The sequence below is a fragment of the Suricata suricatta genome, chromosome 3 (assembly GCF_006229205.1).
Source record: "Suricata suricatta isolate VVHF042 chromosome 3, meerkat_22Aug2017_6uvM2_HiC, whole genome shotgun sequence".
In the NCBI taxonomy this organism is placed as follows: domain Eukaryota; kingdom Metazoa; phylum Chordata; class Mammalia; order Carnivora; family Herpestidae; genus Suricata; species Suricata suricatta.
In genome coordinates, this window is record NC_043702.1 from 32,441,444 (window position 1) to 32,456,016 (window position 14,573).

Here is a 14,573-nt window from a genome sequence, read left to right on the forward strand (position 1 = left end):
ATAGGACCAACTAAATAGTACAAGGAATAAATAGTAGAAGAAATAAGAGGGAAAAATACATTCTGGGCCCAAATTTTTAAATGTTGCATGTACTTATAAGGCATAGAAACCAAAGACATTATTAGGTTCCCACCAATGTAGAAGCTTAAGGAAAAAAAAGAATGCTTAGGATTCCAATGTCTTTTGCTCTTTTCCAGTGCCACTGGCAATTGAGAACTGAAACACCAACATTAGTGTTTACAAAGACCTATGCCAACTAAGAACATGTTCTGGCAGTTTAGAAAAGAAAGCCCAGCCCAGCATTCCTGGAGACACAGGCAAAACAGCAGATGCAGAACTGGGCCAATAAATCCACTTTTTCCATTGCATCCCAGAAACTAAGAACTTCAGAGATGCTGGGACCTGTACTGGCCTAACAATGACAAGGGGACATTGGAGCCAAGCTGAGGGGCAACTGAGGCCTGGGGGGTTTGCCCACCATGTCACAGCTGTGTCTGTGTGTCTCCATGCAGGTCCTACATCAGGCTCATGAGTCATTTAAGAATGTCAAAAATTTCTTGACACTCCTACTTCAAATATTCACTAGTTCTGTGAGTTTTCCCAGTGCTTTTCAATGTGAAAATACTGAGGAAAGAGGGAGCAACAGACAATTGATGGAGAGAGAAAGAAGGGAGGAAGGGGGAAACAACATCTATTGTATGCCTAGCACCTCTCATAATCCTCAAAGTAACCCCATAAAGGAGATAATTTCTTGTCCTTCATTTACAGATAAGAAAAATAGGGCTCAAGGATACTTTAGGAACATGTCTAGAAACAGGACCAAAACTCAAACTCAGACCTGCCTAACTCCACTACACCATCCTGAGAAACTGGAGAAAAGGAAATTAAAACTTGACAGGGAAAGGAAGAGTCAGCTGGCTGAGTCAAAGACAGAGTTTCTTAGTGGGCCAGCCTGAAATGCCTTTCATGTTGGCGTACAGACTGCTCTCACTAATTAGTCACACCCGCCTCCCACCTTCCTGCTCTTCAATCCCTTTTCTCCCTCGCTCCACATATATGTCCACAAGCATTTGTACATGGTAAAGCACTGAAGTATTCATGTATGGTATTTTAGAGCCACACTTCTAAAAATTGCAGTCTTCCCTGACTAACCTCACCACCCACTCCCTCTTGAATCCTTTGCAACCTGGATTCTTCCTTCACACCACCAAAACACCATTAACAGAACTCAATCTGATGGTGTTTTCTTAGTCAACATCAAGCCAGATCATGGGAATTCTTTCCAGAGAGACTACCCAAACCCCAGGGGTGAGTCCTGTTTCCAGCACTGTAAGTCTCTTGGGGACAAGATAATTTCATTTAGCTAGTGCCATCTGGGCCAGAGTGAGCATTTTCACTGCTGCCTTTGCTATGAAGAACTCATCCCTACTGCTACTTGCTTTGATTGGAAAACTTCTTCCTTTGTGCTTCTACATGCCCCTAATAAACCCCTCTATTTATTAGTGTAACCCTCATAAATCCACAAAATAGTCCAGTATCGTTTTCAACCATAGTCCTGGTATTAGTGACACTCTCAACCATGCCTTCCCTGAAATTGTCTCTTCCTCTGATTTCAATGAGAATGTATTTTTCTGGATCCTCTACATTCCTAAAAGCTTCTTCCCTTTCTCTTGCTGTCCTGTTCCTCTAAAGCCAAAAATTTTATAATCAGTTCTTTTATCTTTATGTATTTTCTCTTTGGGTTATCTACTCTCTTATCTTTAACTACAAACTACATGTTCCAATTACCTTCAAGTCTAAATCTCCAGCATCTTCCTCTGGAACACCAATCTCCTCTCCGATTGTCTGCTGCTCGTTTCCCTTTGGATTTCCACCTCAACTAGAAACTCACTATGTCTAAAACAGGACTCCTCTTCGTCTTCAAATCAACTTCTTCTATTTTTGTTAATAGAGCTATAATTCTTCTGGTCAATCAAGGAAACCCAGAAGCTGAAGCCTTTACCCTAGACTTCCTGAATCAGATGCCCAGGTCATTCGTCTGCTCATTGAAGTTTGAGAAGCACTGGGCCAGCCCACATCAATGAACTTCTAATGGAAACCCCTACTCTTTAATCTATACCACAGACCACAGTTACATAAATTTCCTTCTGATCATGTCATTCTCTCTCAATGCAAACCCCTTGAATGGCTCTACTGTCTCAGAAATATAGTCCACATCTCAGAAAATAAGGCCCTCAACCACCTACCCAATCTATTTTTCTAGACTCACATACCCTCATTTTAGTAATATAGTCTCTATTTCCAGCCAACAGGACCAGAGATGCAGTACTAGCACTAGTGGAAAAGAATCTTAACCAAGAATCATTTTTAGCAATGGCAAAAACTGTCTCTATAACTTCTGGCAAAATATTTGTCTTCTCGAACCTTTGATTCCAATTTTGCAAATTAAGAAAGTTAGGCCAGCCCAGGGTTTTTAAGGCTTTTTTATTTCCTTATGGTGCAACTTACCATAAGAAATACATATGTAGCCAGTACTCACATTCATACATATATATAAGCACAGTTTCAACTAGAACAAAAGTTGTACAAAATAATACTTATTACTAGGTGTAACATATCCTAATATTTTTTATTTTTTTCTCATCTATTCCATTTCATTTTTTGAAAAATGCTGGCTGCTAATCACCAAATTGATTACATAGCCCATTAATGGGTCAAAACATGAAGACTAAAAAACAATGTGTGTTTTTTTTTAACCCTAACAGGCCATGACTCTGGGATCCTCTGTCCTGAACACATCCTCTACTTCTCTGCTCTGTACCTTTGCTGAAAACACTCCTTCCTCCTGTGACATCTTCCCCTATTCCAGCCTCTTGAAATGCAGTCTTTTTATGCCTGCCTTAATAAAAACTCTTAAAATGAGAAGATATCTTTTACTTTTTTGTACATTTACAGTAGGTCTTGTTTCTCACTTGGTGTTATTCACAAATATCCTATAATCCTATATAATATAATATCCTATGATAGTATTGGTGGATATTCCTTATCTCTTACTTTTGGGTGTAAGGCCCTTGTTCTTCTATGGCTTTTTATCCTCCTGAGCATTTAGTGCAGTACCTGGTATGAGAGTCATTCAAGCCTGAAAATATTCTTTCTCTCTGTTACTCTTTCTCTAAGCCTTCCTCTATCTAATCAACATCTCTAGTTCGTTGACTCTTCTGCTCTGTCCCTAGCTATCAGCAACCTGCCAATCTTCACTTCCTTCTCTCAGATTAGACTTGGTTTAGAAGTCTCTGACTATCACTGTAACCTCTCTCTTGACAATCTCCTCAATTCTCTTGCCCAACTGTCTTTAACTGTCTTTTTCTTTCACATGTCTGGCAAAACCCCAACTCTGAATCAATCTAACAGTCTACTTTTTACATCCTCTATTTGAATTGCTAAGCACTGCCATTAAAAAGGAAATCCCATAATAATGCAGATAATTTAATAGTTTTCATTCTCCCCAGAGTCCTCAGCACACTACTAGACATTCCTTCTTTTTACCTAATTAGGTGTCTATCCCATTCTCCATTAGCTATCTTAAAATGCTTTCTCTCTCCTTAACACCCTGTCCTCAAATCTTCTTTTCCCCCTTGCTTCTAGGACTGGATAAAATACCCTTACTATGAATTCTCGTAGCATTTATAGTCAACATGGCCATAGTCCTTATCACTATGCTTATTACCTATTTAAGTCCATATATCTTACTGAGTTTGAAGCTTATTGAAAATAAGCAACACAACTTATTCATTATTGAAACCTGAGAGCTTACTATAATACAAAGTACTCAATCATTCTTGAATAAATGAATGAGTGAATAAAGGAATATAAATATTAGTAAAATGAATGAATCTGAATATATAATATACAAATTTCATATATGTTATCTCAAGGACCAATCAACTCTTTAATGCCAACAAAAACCTTAGGAAATGAAAAGTATGAAATAAAAATGGTTTCTAAAATTTATAGCAGACAGAATTACAGCTAGTTAAGAGTTTATTATTTCTATTCCAATGACTAGAAAATGGAACTTGGTCCCATTTATAATAGGATCTGATAGGAGAGGCAAACAGATAACTAGGTTAGACCAACAAAGGTAGTTTGTTTGCTGATTCTGTTGGGAAAATATAAGTACAACACAACTTTTATCACAGACCATAGTAGTCTGCCATGAATAAAGTATTTTATAATGTCATAGCTTCACTTCTTTCCTTTTAATGCAGTTCATTTTCATTGGTTTATACTTCTAAAGACACATTTGCATGATGGCAATGACTAGCAAGGTTAGGCTGCCTGGAAAATAGCTGTAGCTATTTATAACCCCTCTATATCTTGAGGGGCAACGCTTAAAAAAAAACTTTTCTTTAGAATATCAATGATACACATCTTCTTACTTAGTATCATGAGACTTGCTTTGTGATGACAGTCTGTTTTGAAATTCTTCTGCTGAGTTCTGACCCTCAAAGTACTCACTCTGACATTGTGAGGATGAAGCCCTCCTGGGTGCTGAGACATGTACTGGGCCAGGTCTGTGTGCTACACAAAGTGGGGGAGGGAGTGATATTAGCGGAGCTTGAACAGTGTCCCAAAGTAGACCATAGATTGACTGTCAGAGGTATTACAAACTTCAGAATATTTGAGACTAAAGTAAAAAGATACATAACCAGGTTTCCTGAGACCTCACTGTTAAGGTCAAACACAGTGTGTCTTTCTAAATGGCTTTTTACAAGGAACCTTGTTTCTCATCACAAAACGATGCTCGTTTTAAATAACTGCCACTGAACACAGTGATGCAGGCATCTCTCACTCTCCTTGGAGGCACGTCAAGTATACATGCCCTATGATTTACTTCTGCTAATATTTGAATGTTTTTTCCCTTCAAATATAAAAATGAGTTAATATTTAGTAAACTTGTATATAACTTTTTTAAAACTTTGTGATTTATGTCTTTATAGTCAATGAGAAAATATTGGGTTCTGCTCAGATGGTGATTAAAAATAGATAAAAAATAAGCACAAAAGTTTTATTGAGGAGGCAAACTCAAAGTGCTTATTTATTATTGTTGGTAAGGTGGGGAAAAGACAGTAAATACAGTGGGTAAAGAAGCAGGACTAAAGAAGGAGAGTAAGAACAATAGGCTCTAGTAATCATAATAATGAAAATTTCCATGACACTTTCCACATTGTAATGAAAGTTTTATCATGCCATAAAATATTAACAGATTCATTGTACAAGCACCAGGCTTTTCCCTCATGCTTTATAAAATGCTAGGGCAACTCACCATGTATTCAAAAACAAATGTCAGTGTCTCTTTGGTATGGATTATGTCGTGCAGGAGTACAATATTGGCATGTTTCAAACCCTTCAGAAGAGAAGCTAGAAAAAAATTAAACAAAATGTTAATTCAATCATTGATAATAAAAGTACTGCTTTAAAGATATCAAGTAGTATGTATTTTTAAAACATTTCAAATCAATCATCCTGATTTTTTTATTGCTGGGAAAAAAACTCTTGTGAAATAATACTAAAAATTACAAAGGACCTTCATCATTTGTCAAGCGGCAAGTCATTGCATTTACATAACTTATTTTTCTTACAGGCTTGAGCAGTTGCAAAAAACTACATTTCCATTTATCTAATCAATTTCATCAAAGCACTCAGAGCACTTTGCAAATGCTTCCCTCTGGGAATCTTATCTCTGCTTCAGAGTTACAGGAGAGGAGGCCTGGAGAGATAAAGGCCATTGGAGGAGCAGGAAATGGAGTATTCTGCCTTCTAGAGTAGGACTCTGCAACATGTGACCATTCTCTAAAATTGAAAGTGTCACAGAGGGTCAGCAGGGCCTATGGATGTAATTAGTGGAAGACAGGGATAAGAGTATGGGATGAAGAATCGTTGAAACATAATAGAGTGGAGAGGATTTCTTAAAGGGAGAATTGCCAACCTCTGTGGAAAGGAGAAAATGCAAACTTGAAAAGAGGACAGAGCCAATCTTGGGGAGCCCAAGGGAGTGGGAGTGGGGAAGTCTGAGGACTGTCTCTTGCATCTTTAATAACAGATTATTATTAGGTCACTAAAGGCAGCCTTAAAAGGGAGAAGTCAGCACAAAAGGCCAGTGAGTGGCTGGGAAAGAGTCTGAAAAGCTCTCTTTGGGAGCTTCAGGGATATGAAGACCTCATAGCTTCACAAGTGTGGAGACCAGAAAAGGCATGATAGGGAGATGATGAGTCTCAGCTCAGGACACTAATGCATGAGTAGTGTCCTTAAGACTTATGGAAAAGGAAAAGTGAAGTATAAAAACTCAAATCAATGTTCTGCAGGGTATGCTTGTACATCACGAATCTCCTACACCAACTCTTTCCCAGAATTCCATAAGAGTAAAGCCAAACCCAAAGACTACCTCCAAATTTTGGAACAAATTACTCCTTTCAGCAATCTTTTCTGTTGTAATGATCTTCTGCTATTTTGCCCTGGAAATACCTCCATTTTACTCTGGGGAACAAGCCCTCTACCCACTCAGTCCATGCTTTTCCAGTGGGGCTGACCCCATCTTTACCCAAGACCGAGTGTGTCCCCCACATCTGGCTAATCAGAGCACACCACTCTCTAGCCATAGTGATTGCTTCAGAGATAGGCACAAAACACTACTTTGCTGGTGGCATCCAGAAAGAAGTGCTTTCTTTTCCACTGTGAAAAGAATGCTGAGGTTGTAGGATTTCACCAGGAGCTGTCCGGCCAGATTACCAACACCCGGTGAGAGCATGTGTAGGAATAAAACTAAGGCAGAGAAAAACAGTGTTGGGGATGGAGAGGCATGGATTCCTGGTGGTGTCATTTACACCCTGCTAGCACATGGTTATCAGAACTGTCAGCCAGCCACTTTCCTTCTTTACTTAACATCAGTTTGAGCTGGGAACCTTTGATTACCAAAGGAGCCCTATTATACCTGCTCACCCTACTTTGCTCTAATGACTAATACTCTAACTTTGCTTTTTGCCTCCTGAATCTTTATGAACTAAACTTATTATTTCATTTTTACAAACACATTGCTTTGTAAATGTAGGAAACCATTTCACAGGTGTCTGTTTGATGTCTTTAGCCCCAGCCTCAAGGCTACATTGGAATAGACGGAGTGACTTTTGACTTTCCCTCTCTTTGGATGCTGTTGCACCACCTAGTACCATATTCCGCCAAGAGTAAGCGCTTAATGTGTCAAATATATTTATTGAATGTCTTAACAGGGAACCGACTATGGAGCCAGAGGCCCTAATGTGAATCCTGGCCCCGTCACTTGCTATCCAAGTGAGCTCAAGGGAGTATCTCACTCCTTATGAAAAAGAGATAATGCCTTTTCTGACTTGACTTCAGAGGGATGACATGAGGATGGAATCAGATGTTATGTGTGGAACCCTTAGAAGATATGAAACATTACACGGTTGCTAATTAGAGTTAATATCCCAGCCATCAGCTTCTTCTGCCCCTCCCTTTTACCTTGAATTCCACCAACCCCCCCCACTCGAAGATTAATATCTTTAACTTCTGTATATGTTATATTTCTGCTAGAGTTTGCAGCACCCTCCATATTTACAACAATGGCGTCTTACCGTCAATTGAGAATGCTGTACTTTGTGTAATTTTTATTTATGAATTATGATCATTTTCTCTTCCTGCATGCACATTACAAAGCATGCACCAAAACTAGATTTTAAAGGAAATGGGTAAAGCTGAAATTGTTAAGATATTTTAACTTTATTTTAAATATAATTTTATTCTTTTTTTTAATGTTTTTATTTATTTTTGATACAGAGAGAGACAGAGCATGAAAAGGGGGAGGGGCAGAGAGAGAAGGAGACACAGAACTGGAAGCAGGCTCCAGGCTCTGAGCTAGCTGTCAGCACAGAGCCTGACGCAGGGCTCGAACCCACGAACGTGAGATCTGACCTGAGCCGAAGTCAGATGCTTAACCGACTGAGCCACCCAGGCACCCCATATTTTATTCTTATTTAATTTGATGTTACCAAAACTTGAGATGCTTATTTTTAAAATCCTGGTGGCATGTTTTCTTAATCATGATGGCTCCATATTATCATTTGCTAAAAAGCTCAAGGAACAGTATCTACTTAGGATGAGGCTCATTGCTATCAATGGTGGGGTATACATCTTTATTTCATAATTTTCTTAATAATTTCTGTTTTATAAGAGTAGGAAAAGTGTCAGTTTGACCACTTCTCTGTTGTTCACTTATATTTATTAGTCTTATCTTCAATTCACAATTTCTTTGCAGAAATTCTTTTAAACTCCTCTCAACTCTTTTTCTCCTACCCCTATCCAATTCACCAAATCTGTTGGTGATACTTTCATAACATGTCCAGAATCCCTCCCTTCTCGCCATCTCCTCTGCTATCATCCTGGGCCATGCCATCATCATATCTTTGCTGAATTAATGCAAACACCTTCCAGCTAGTGTCTCACTTCATCCTCTCGCCCTGTCTGTAGTCTGTCATGCACAGAACAGCCTGCCCCTGTGATCCTCTCAGATAGAAGTCAAGGCATGTCTCTGCTGGCTCCAAACTCTCCAGTGGTCTCTCATCCCACACAGAATAAATACAAAGTACTTACAATGGCCCTCATTACCTCCTTGCCCTCATCAATTCATATTCCTATCCTTGCTCACTTGGCTCTAACACACTGGCTTCCTGGCTGTTCCTTGGACACTTCCAAGCACATTTCCTCTCTGAGTCTTACACTTTTCCTTGTCTCTGTCTATAACCCTCTTATCCCATTCTCTGCACATTTCTTCCTTTGCTTCCTTCAGGTTTCCACTCAAACCATACACATGAAGTCTGGGCTTCCATGACCCTTCTCAATAAAGAGCAGCCTCCTTATCCCTGACCTACCCTAGGGATCCTCTGACCCTGTGCCCTGGTTTTATTCTTCTCCATAGGACCTATTGCTTATTACCCCTACCAAACTATATATCTGCTTGCTTGCTTGCTTGCTTGCTTGCTTTCATTCTTTCTTTCTTTCAGGGGGTGGGAGAGAGGGGCAGAAAGAGAGAACCCAGGCAGGCTCCATGCTCAGTGAGGAGCCCAACTTGGGGCTCAGTCCCATGATCCTGGGATTATGACCTGAGCCAAAATCAAGACTGGGCTATTCAATCAGCTGAGCCATGCAGGCACCCCTCTGTTTGTTTATTTTCTATCCACCCTCAAGACTGTAAACTCCATTGAAAGCAGGGACTTCTGTCTTTTTTGCTTATTGCTGTGTCTTTAGTGTCTAGAACAATCTTTAGTCTATTACAAACATCCAGTAAATATTTACTATTGAATTAGTGTCGCTAATTACCTAATATCATTTCTATATCTATAGTTGGTTGGCATAGGGCATTTCTGTGAAATGCTTTCATTCCTTGGTTCTCTTCATTGTCTTCCTCATTAGATTATAAATGTTTGGGTGTTATCGCCATGTCTACTACAGCTTTTTTAACACCCCAGAACTACTGAAATACTTCTATGGAAATTGTGACTTTTGGTGAGTAATAATAGTCAATTTACATGAAAGAGTAGATGTTGAAAGAATTTATCTTATGGTATGGTATATTGTTTGGTCCTTCTACCAAAGGGATCTAAAATGCCTACAGCCTCAGATATGTGGGTCTCACACCCAAAAAGAAAAGGTCTTTCTTTTAATTTCAAGCCTGTCTCATAAACTTCTCAGTAAGATATGGTGTGTTCTGCAGAATCACAAGCTGAGGGATACAAAAGCCACATGGGAGGGGAAAGATCCTTAAATCAGGAGCATTCTGATTCCTGTAAAACTATTGTTTTTATACTTCCCATATTCTAAGCATAGCTATTTTTGTTTTACTTCAAAGAAAAGACACACAGGTAAATTGGAGAGTTTTTAAAGCTCCAGACAAGCAGAATCATAACGGAATTTCTTTGAGTCCTTTCAAAATATCTTGATGATGATGATAATGATGATGATACCTCATTGAGCCTTTACCACATGCCAGGCATTGTTGTAAGAATTCTGTGTATATTAACTTGGTATGAAAACACTCAGAAAGCTAAAGAGAAAACAACATAATCTCAAAGATCAGGAAAAATGAGCCACAGCTGAACATTATTCAGCTTATTTAAAAAATGCAAAATATTTCTTTCTTTACTTTAAATGTCCAAATTAGCATGACCAACTAGTTGAACATTAAATGGTATTTAATTTGATTTTCATATATGTAAGATTTTAATAATTTTAAAATGTTTTCATTTTGCAATAATATGAAAACATTTATTTCTTGGTTATTTTTTACTTGGTTTTGTTAATTTTACTGGGGACCAAACAATATACCATACCATAATTTTACTGTGGCATGGTGAAGTTGTAGGAAAATTGATGCTTTCCAAGTGCAATGGGCCATGATGTTTTGATTTTACTCTGCTGTATTCTGTTTTAGTTTGTATAAAAGATGACGATGACAAGGAAGACAAGGCTGGCCCTCAAAGTCCTAGGGTGTAGCTACATGTAGTGAATAGCTGGCTGTGAGCTTTTGGAGGCATGGATTGTCCCTGTCCCTGTTTTTGTGTCTCCTGCACCTAGCATAGGCCTGGCATGTGGTGCTGAATACATGCTTGTAAATTAATGAAGACCAAACTGTTGTAATTGAGTTTATGTAGGAGTCAATAATAGATCCAATTTCCACCCTCAACCTCCACTGGGCATTGAATTAAAAAGAGTTTGTTGGGGGGCGCCTGGGTGGCTCAGTTGGTTGGGCCTCCGGCTTCGGCTCAGGTCAGATCTCACATTCGTGGGTTCGAGCCCCGCGTCAGGCTCTGTGCTGACAGCTAGCTCAGAGCCTGGAGCCTGCTTCCATGTCTGTGTCTCCTTCTCTCTCTCTGCCCCTCCCCCTCTCATGCTCTGTCTCTCTCTGTATCAAAAATTAATAAAACATTAAAAAAAATTAAAAAAAAAAAAGAGTTTGTGGTTCCTGATGTTACATTTTTTCTGGCCTGGGTGTCACAAATCCAGTCAATGAGTCTATTCATTCCAAGAAAAGAAATCTAGATAAATTTAAATAAATGTTAAGACAAATGTTAGATAAGTACTCATCTGATTTCTTTGGAATTGTAATCCAATCACATATCATCATCCTGACAACGTTTTGTTTTGTAAAAATTTAACTATACACATGTAAATATGCTATGTCTGTGTGGTGATTTGATTTCATTCAGTGGAGGACTTCTTGTCCACCAGGCCTCCCAACAATCTATTTGTAGTTAACAGGCAACTCAGGGGGTCTTACTGGTATCCTCTACCTCATTGTACGACCTTGGGGAGGTTCTTTAGTCTATTTTTGGCTCAGTTTTCTTATATATGGACTGGGGATAATTACTTTATGTTGTCTTTGTAAAAATTTTTTAAATGTTTATTTTTAAGAGAGAGAGACACAGGGCATGAGTGTGGGAGGGGCGGAGAGCGGGGGACCCAGAATCTGAAGCAGGCTCCGGGCTCTAAGCTGTCAACACAGAGCCTGATGTGAAGCTCAAATTCACAAACTGTGAGATCATGATCTGAGCCAAAGTCAGATGCTCAACTGACTGAGCCACCCAGGTGCCCCTGTAATACTTTCTATTAAAGAATGATCTTAAAAGATTCTCAGCTAAAACTGTTTCTAATTTAAACACTGCAATTACTGATGCTGTAGAGTACATGTTAGAATCAGAAGTGACAAATGTACAATATTATTTTTTTTAAACATTTCTTCTGTATTTTGCTTAACATTTATACAAAATGTATCATAAAACCAAATTCCTATTTTTATTTTTACTTTTGCTAAAGGAGAAGTGCTCGAGTTATGGATTTCTAAATTTATCGTAATAAAGTAGCATTAGAATAGAATAGATTCTAATATCTAACAATTCTGATTACTAGTTCTGAGGCTCAGACAATTTACTTCAGATTCCTTCATCCACACAACAAAAATAACATGCTTTACCTCTTAGAGTGGATATAAGTGTTAAAAAAAAAAAAAGATAATGGGGGAAAGGAGGAGAAAAGATTATGTCATATGCCTAGTCTTCAAAAAAGATTAGTTATATGGCTGCTTCCTAAACAAATGCTGCTAAGAGACTGAAAGTCCTGGGTTTGAACCAAAAGTTTCTATTTATTTGAAAGATACTTAAAATAATGCACATTATTAAGCTATTGATACATAGTTTCATAAAACTAGGGATGTGTTCTTATATAAAAGCTTAAAATATTCACCTACTCATATGAAAGTATTTTCTCCTAGTTGTTTTTTTCTCTCCTAGTTGTAAAAATAAACATTTAAAATATAATTCTAGAGCCAAATATGGAAGATTTTTTTCAAGTAGTTTTAAAGGCAGCTAATCTTTTTAATTAGCAAAGGGATGAAGGTAGGGAACATGTCTATTTTGTGCACTACTAGAAGCCATAGTAGGTGCCCAATAAATATTTGTGGAATATTCATAGAGACTGTATAGATTTTTTGAATCAGAGAGACTTGGTTTGAATCATGCTATATGTTAGAATAATAGTAATATCTATCTCCAAAGGTTGTTAAAAAGATTGAAAGAGGTAACATATGAAAAGTATCTGGCATATGTATTAAGATGGGTTTTCCTTTGTGTTGTTCATAGTTTTGCTAATTTCATACTATTACATGTTAAGATCAAATAGTATTCCAAATAACCAGATTAATGAACCACCACATGGATTCTACGTATATATAGAGACCATACATGTAGTAAAATCCTACTCAGTAAATCTTTGGCTGATATCCCATCAGAGCAGCCAAACTGTTCAGGAAAAGTAATTCCTGCTTCAAGGCTTTTTTTTTTTTTTTTTAAATCTGCATTACTCGTTCAGTTTTCCTGCATGTGGCTTTCAGTTGCCTTTTTAGCTAGTGACCCGGGGTTTTAACTAATGAACTCCAGCTGTTCTTACTTTGCCTTCCATTCCTTCTCATTTAACCTCCTGTCTCCCAGGTCTCACATCCTTAAAGTTCTTACAGGAAAAATGGGACAGTGCCAAAGTTTTCAAATGAGGCCTCATCTCTTCTTGAGGGGAGAGGGCTTCTTTAACAAGGGCTCCCAGCTTTTTCAATGATGGAAAAAGAAACATTCATTGTTGGAAAATGGATGCCTAATAACCTCCAACGTGTCAAAAATCCTCTTGTGGTTTTTAATATTATACAAGCAAAGCGTTCAGTAAGGTAAGTCCATAAAACAAACCAAGAAAGTCCACAGATGAATACTAAATGTAATTGCTAACACCTGTGAAGGAGAGGCAATTTCTCAGTAAATATGCAATAAAAGAAACATCTACCATACCGAACAATACAGATCCAGCTTTCCTGAACCATGCTGAGAACCATCTGTTAGCAAAACTGGCAAATTTTTCATTGTAAGTCAAATGTCAACCTGAAAAACTTGGCTGTGGGCAAAATCTGAGCAAGGCAGACCTGAAGTAATAGGCAAGCTCAAACACACACAGACGACACCATGAAAATGCGGTGAAGCTGCCAGTGGCCCTGCCATTATAGACGTGACCTGGGGGTTTCTATTATGTTCAGAAATACTATTCAACTCATCCACACAACTTCCTCTAAATCTGATCATACTTTCCTGGGGACCACTAATAAGTATATTAGTAAATGCAGCTTCCATGATATTAAACACTTAAAGTCATGCTTTCCTTCGGGATGCACCTGATCCTACCAGGACAGATTCCCAGCTAAACTGATGGCCATTTGGCTTTTCTACTCAAATTCAAAATGACATATTTCCCAGGGGCTCTAAAGACTTTTTGAAAATGGCATCAAATTCAGTTATAAACTCATTTTCTAAATTGCTTTTTCGATGTCTGTTTGCATAACCCATCCTTCCAAGCTCAGTTCAAAATCCACTGACTCCATTAACCACACTGAGACTAACTGGTTCTCATGTTAGTTTATGTCTCTTTTTAACCTCCATCACAACACTTGTAACTTGAATCATATGCTCTGTTAAGAACTGAAAATGATACAGAGCAAAGATCAGGGCTTTTTCTTCTCATCCTTCTTAATGCCCAGCAATATGCTGGGCATATAGTAATGTTCCATAAAGAAGGAAAAATAAAATAGTTAACAGGGGAGAAAGTAAAAGGGAAGAGTCATTTCTTTTCTTTTCATCTTTTCTTTCTTTCTTTCTCTTTCTTTTCTTTTCTTTTTGCTGAAATGGATAGCAATCCTATCGTCATTTGATTTCAAATGGCTCATGTATGGCGACCTGGGTGGCTTCAGGTAAAGTGCTTACTGAAGATTTGTGTGGTTGTATCTTTTCTCCTTTTTTATATGGATTTTTCTGGGCTTATATAGATATAGTCTTAGCACTTTAGGATGGGACCAAACACACAGAAGGTATTTAGTAAATACTCATTGAATTCATGGTCTTTGTCAACTAATATAATAGTTGACAAATAGTTAATAGTTGAATCTTAATTTCCTCAAGAATAAATCATAAAATGAT

The 14,573-nt window shown here is 38.0% G+C and overlaps 1 protein-coding gene across 2 annotated transcripts in view; it reads right to left on the reverse strand.

The window, feature by feature from the left end:
* CDK15 (cyclin dependent kinase 15) overlaps window positions 1-14,573 on the reverse strand; it is a 79,342-nt gene that overhangs the window by 54,436 nt on the left and 10,333 nt on the right. For both annotated transcript variants that reach the window (XM_029932951.1, XM_029932950.1), the window contains exons 5-6: window positions 5,327-5,421; window positions 4,519-4,581 (exon numbers count right to left, since the gene is read on the reverse strand). In XM_029932951.1, coding sequence (XP_029788811.1) covers window positions 4,519-4,581; window positions 5,327-5,421 — 158 coding nt within the window. The remainder of the gene's footprint in view (window positions 1-4,518; window positions 4,582-5,326; window positions 5,422-14,573) is intronic.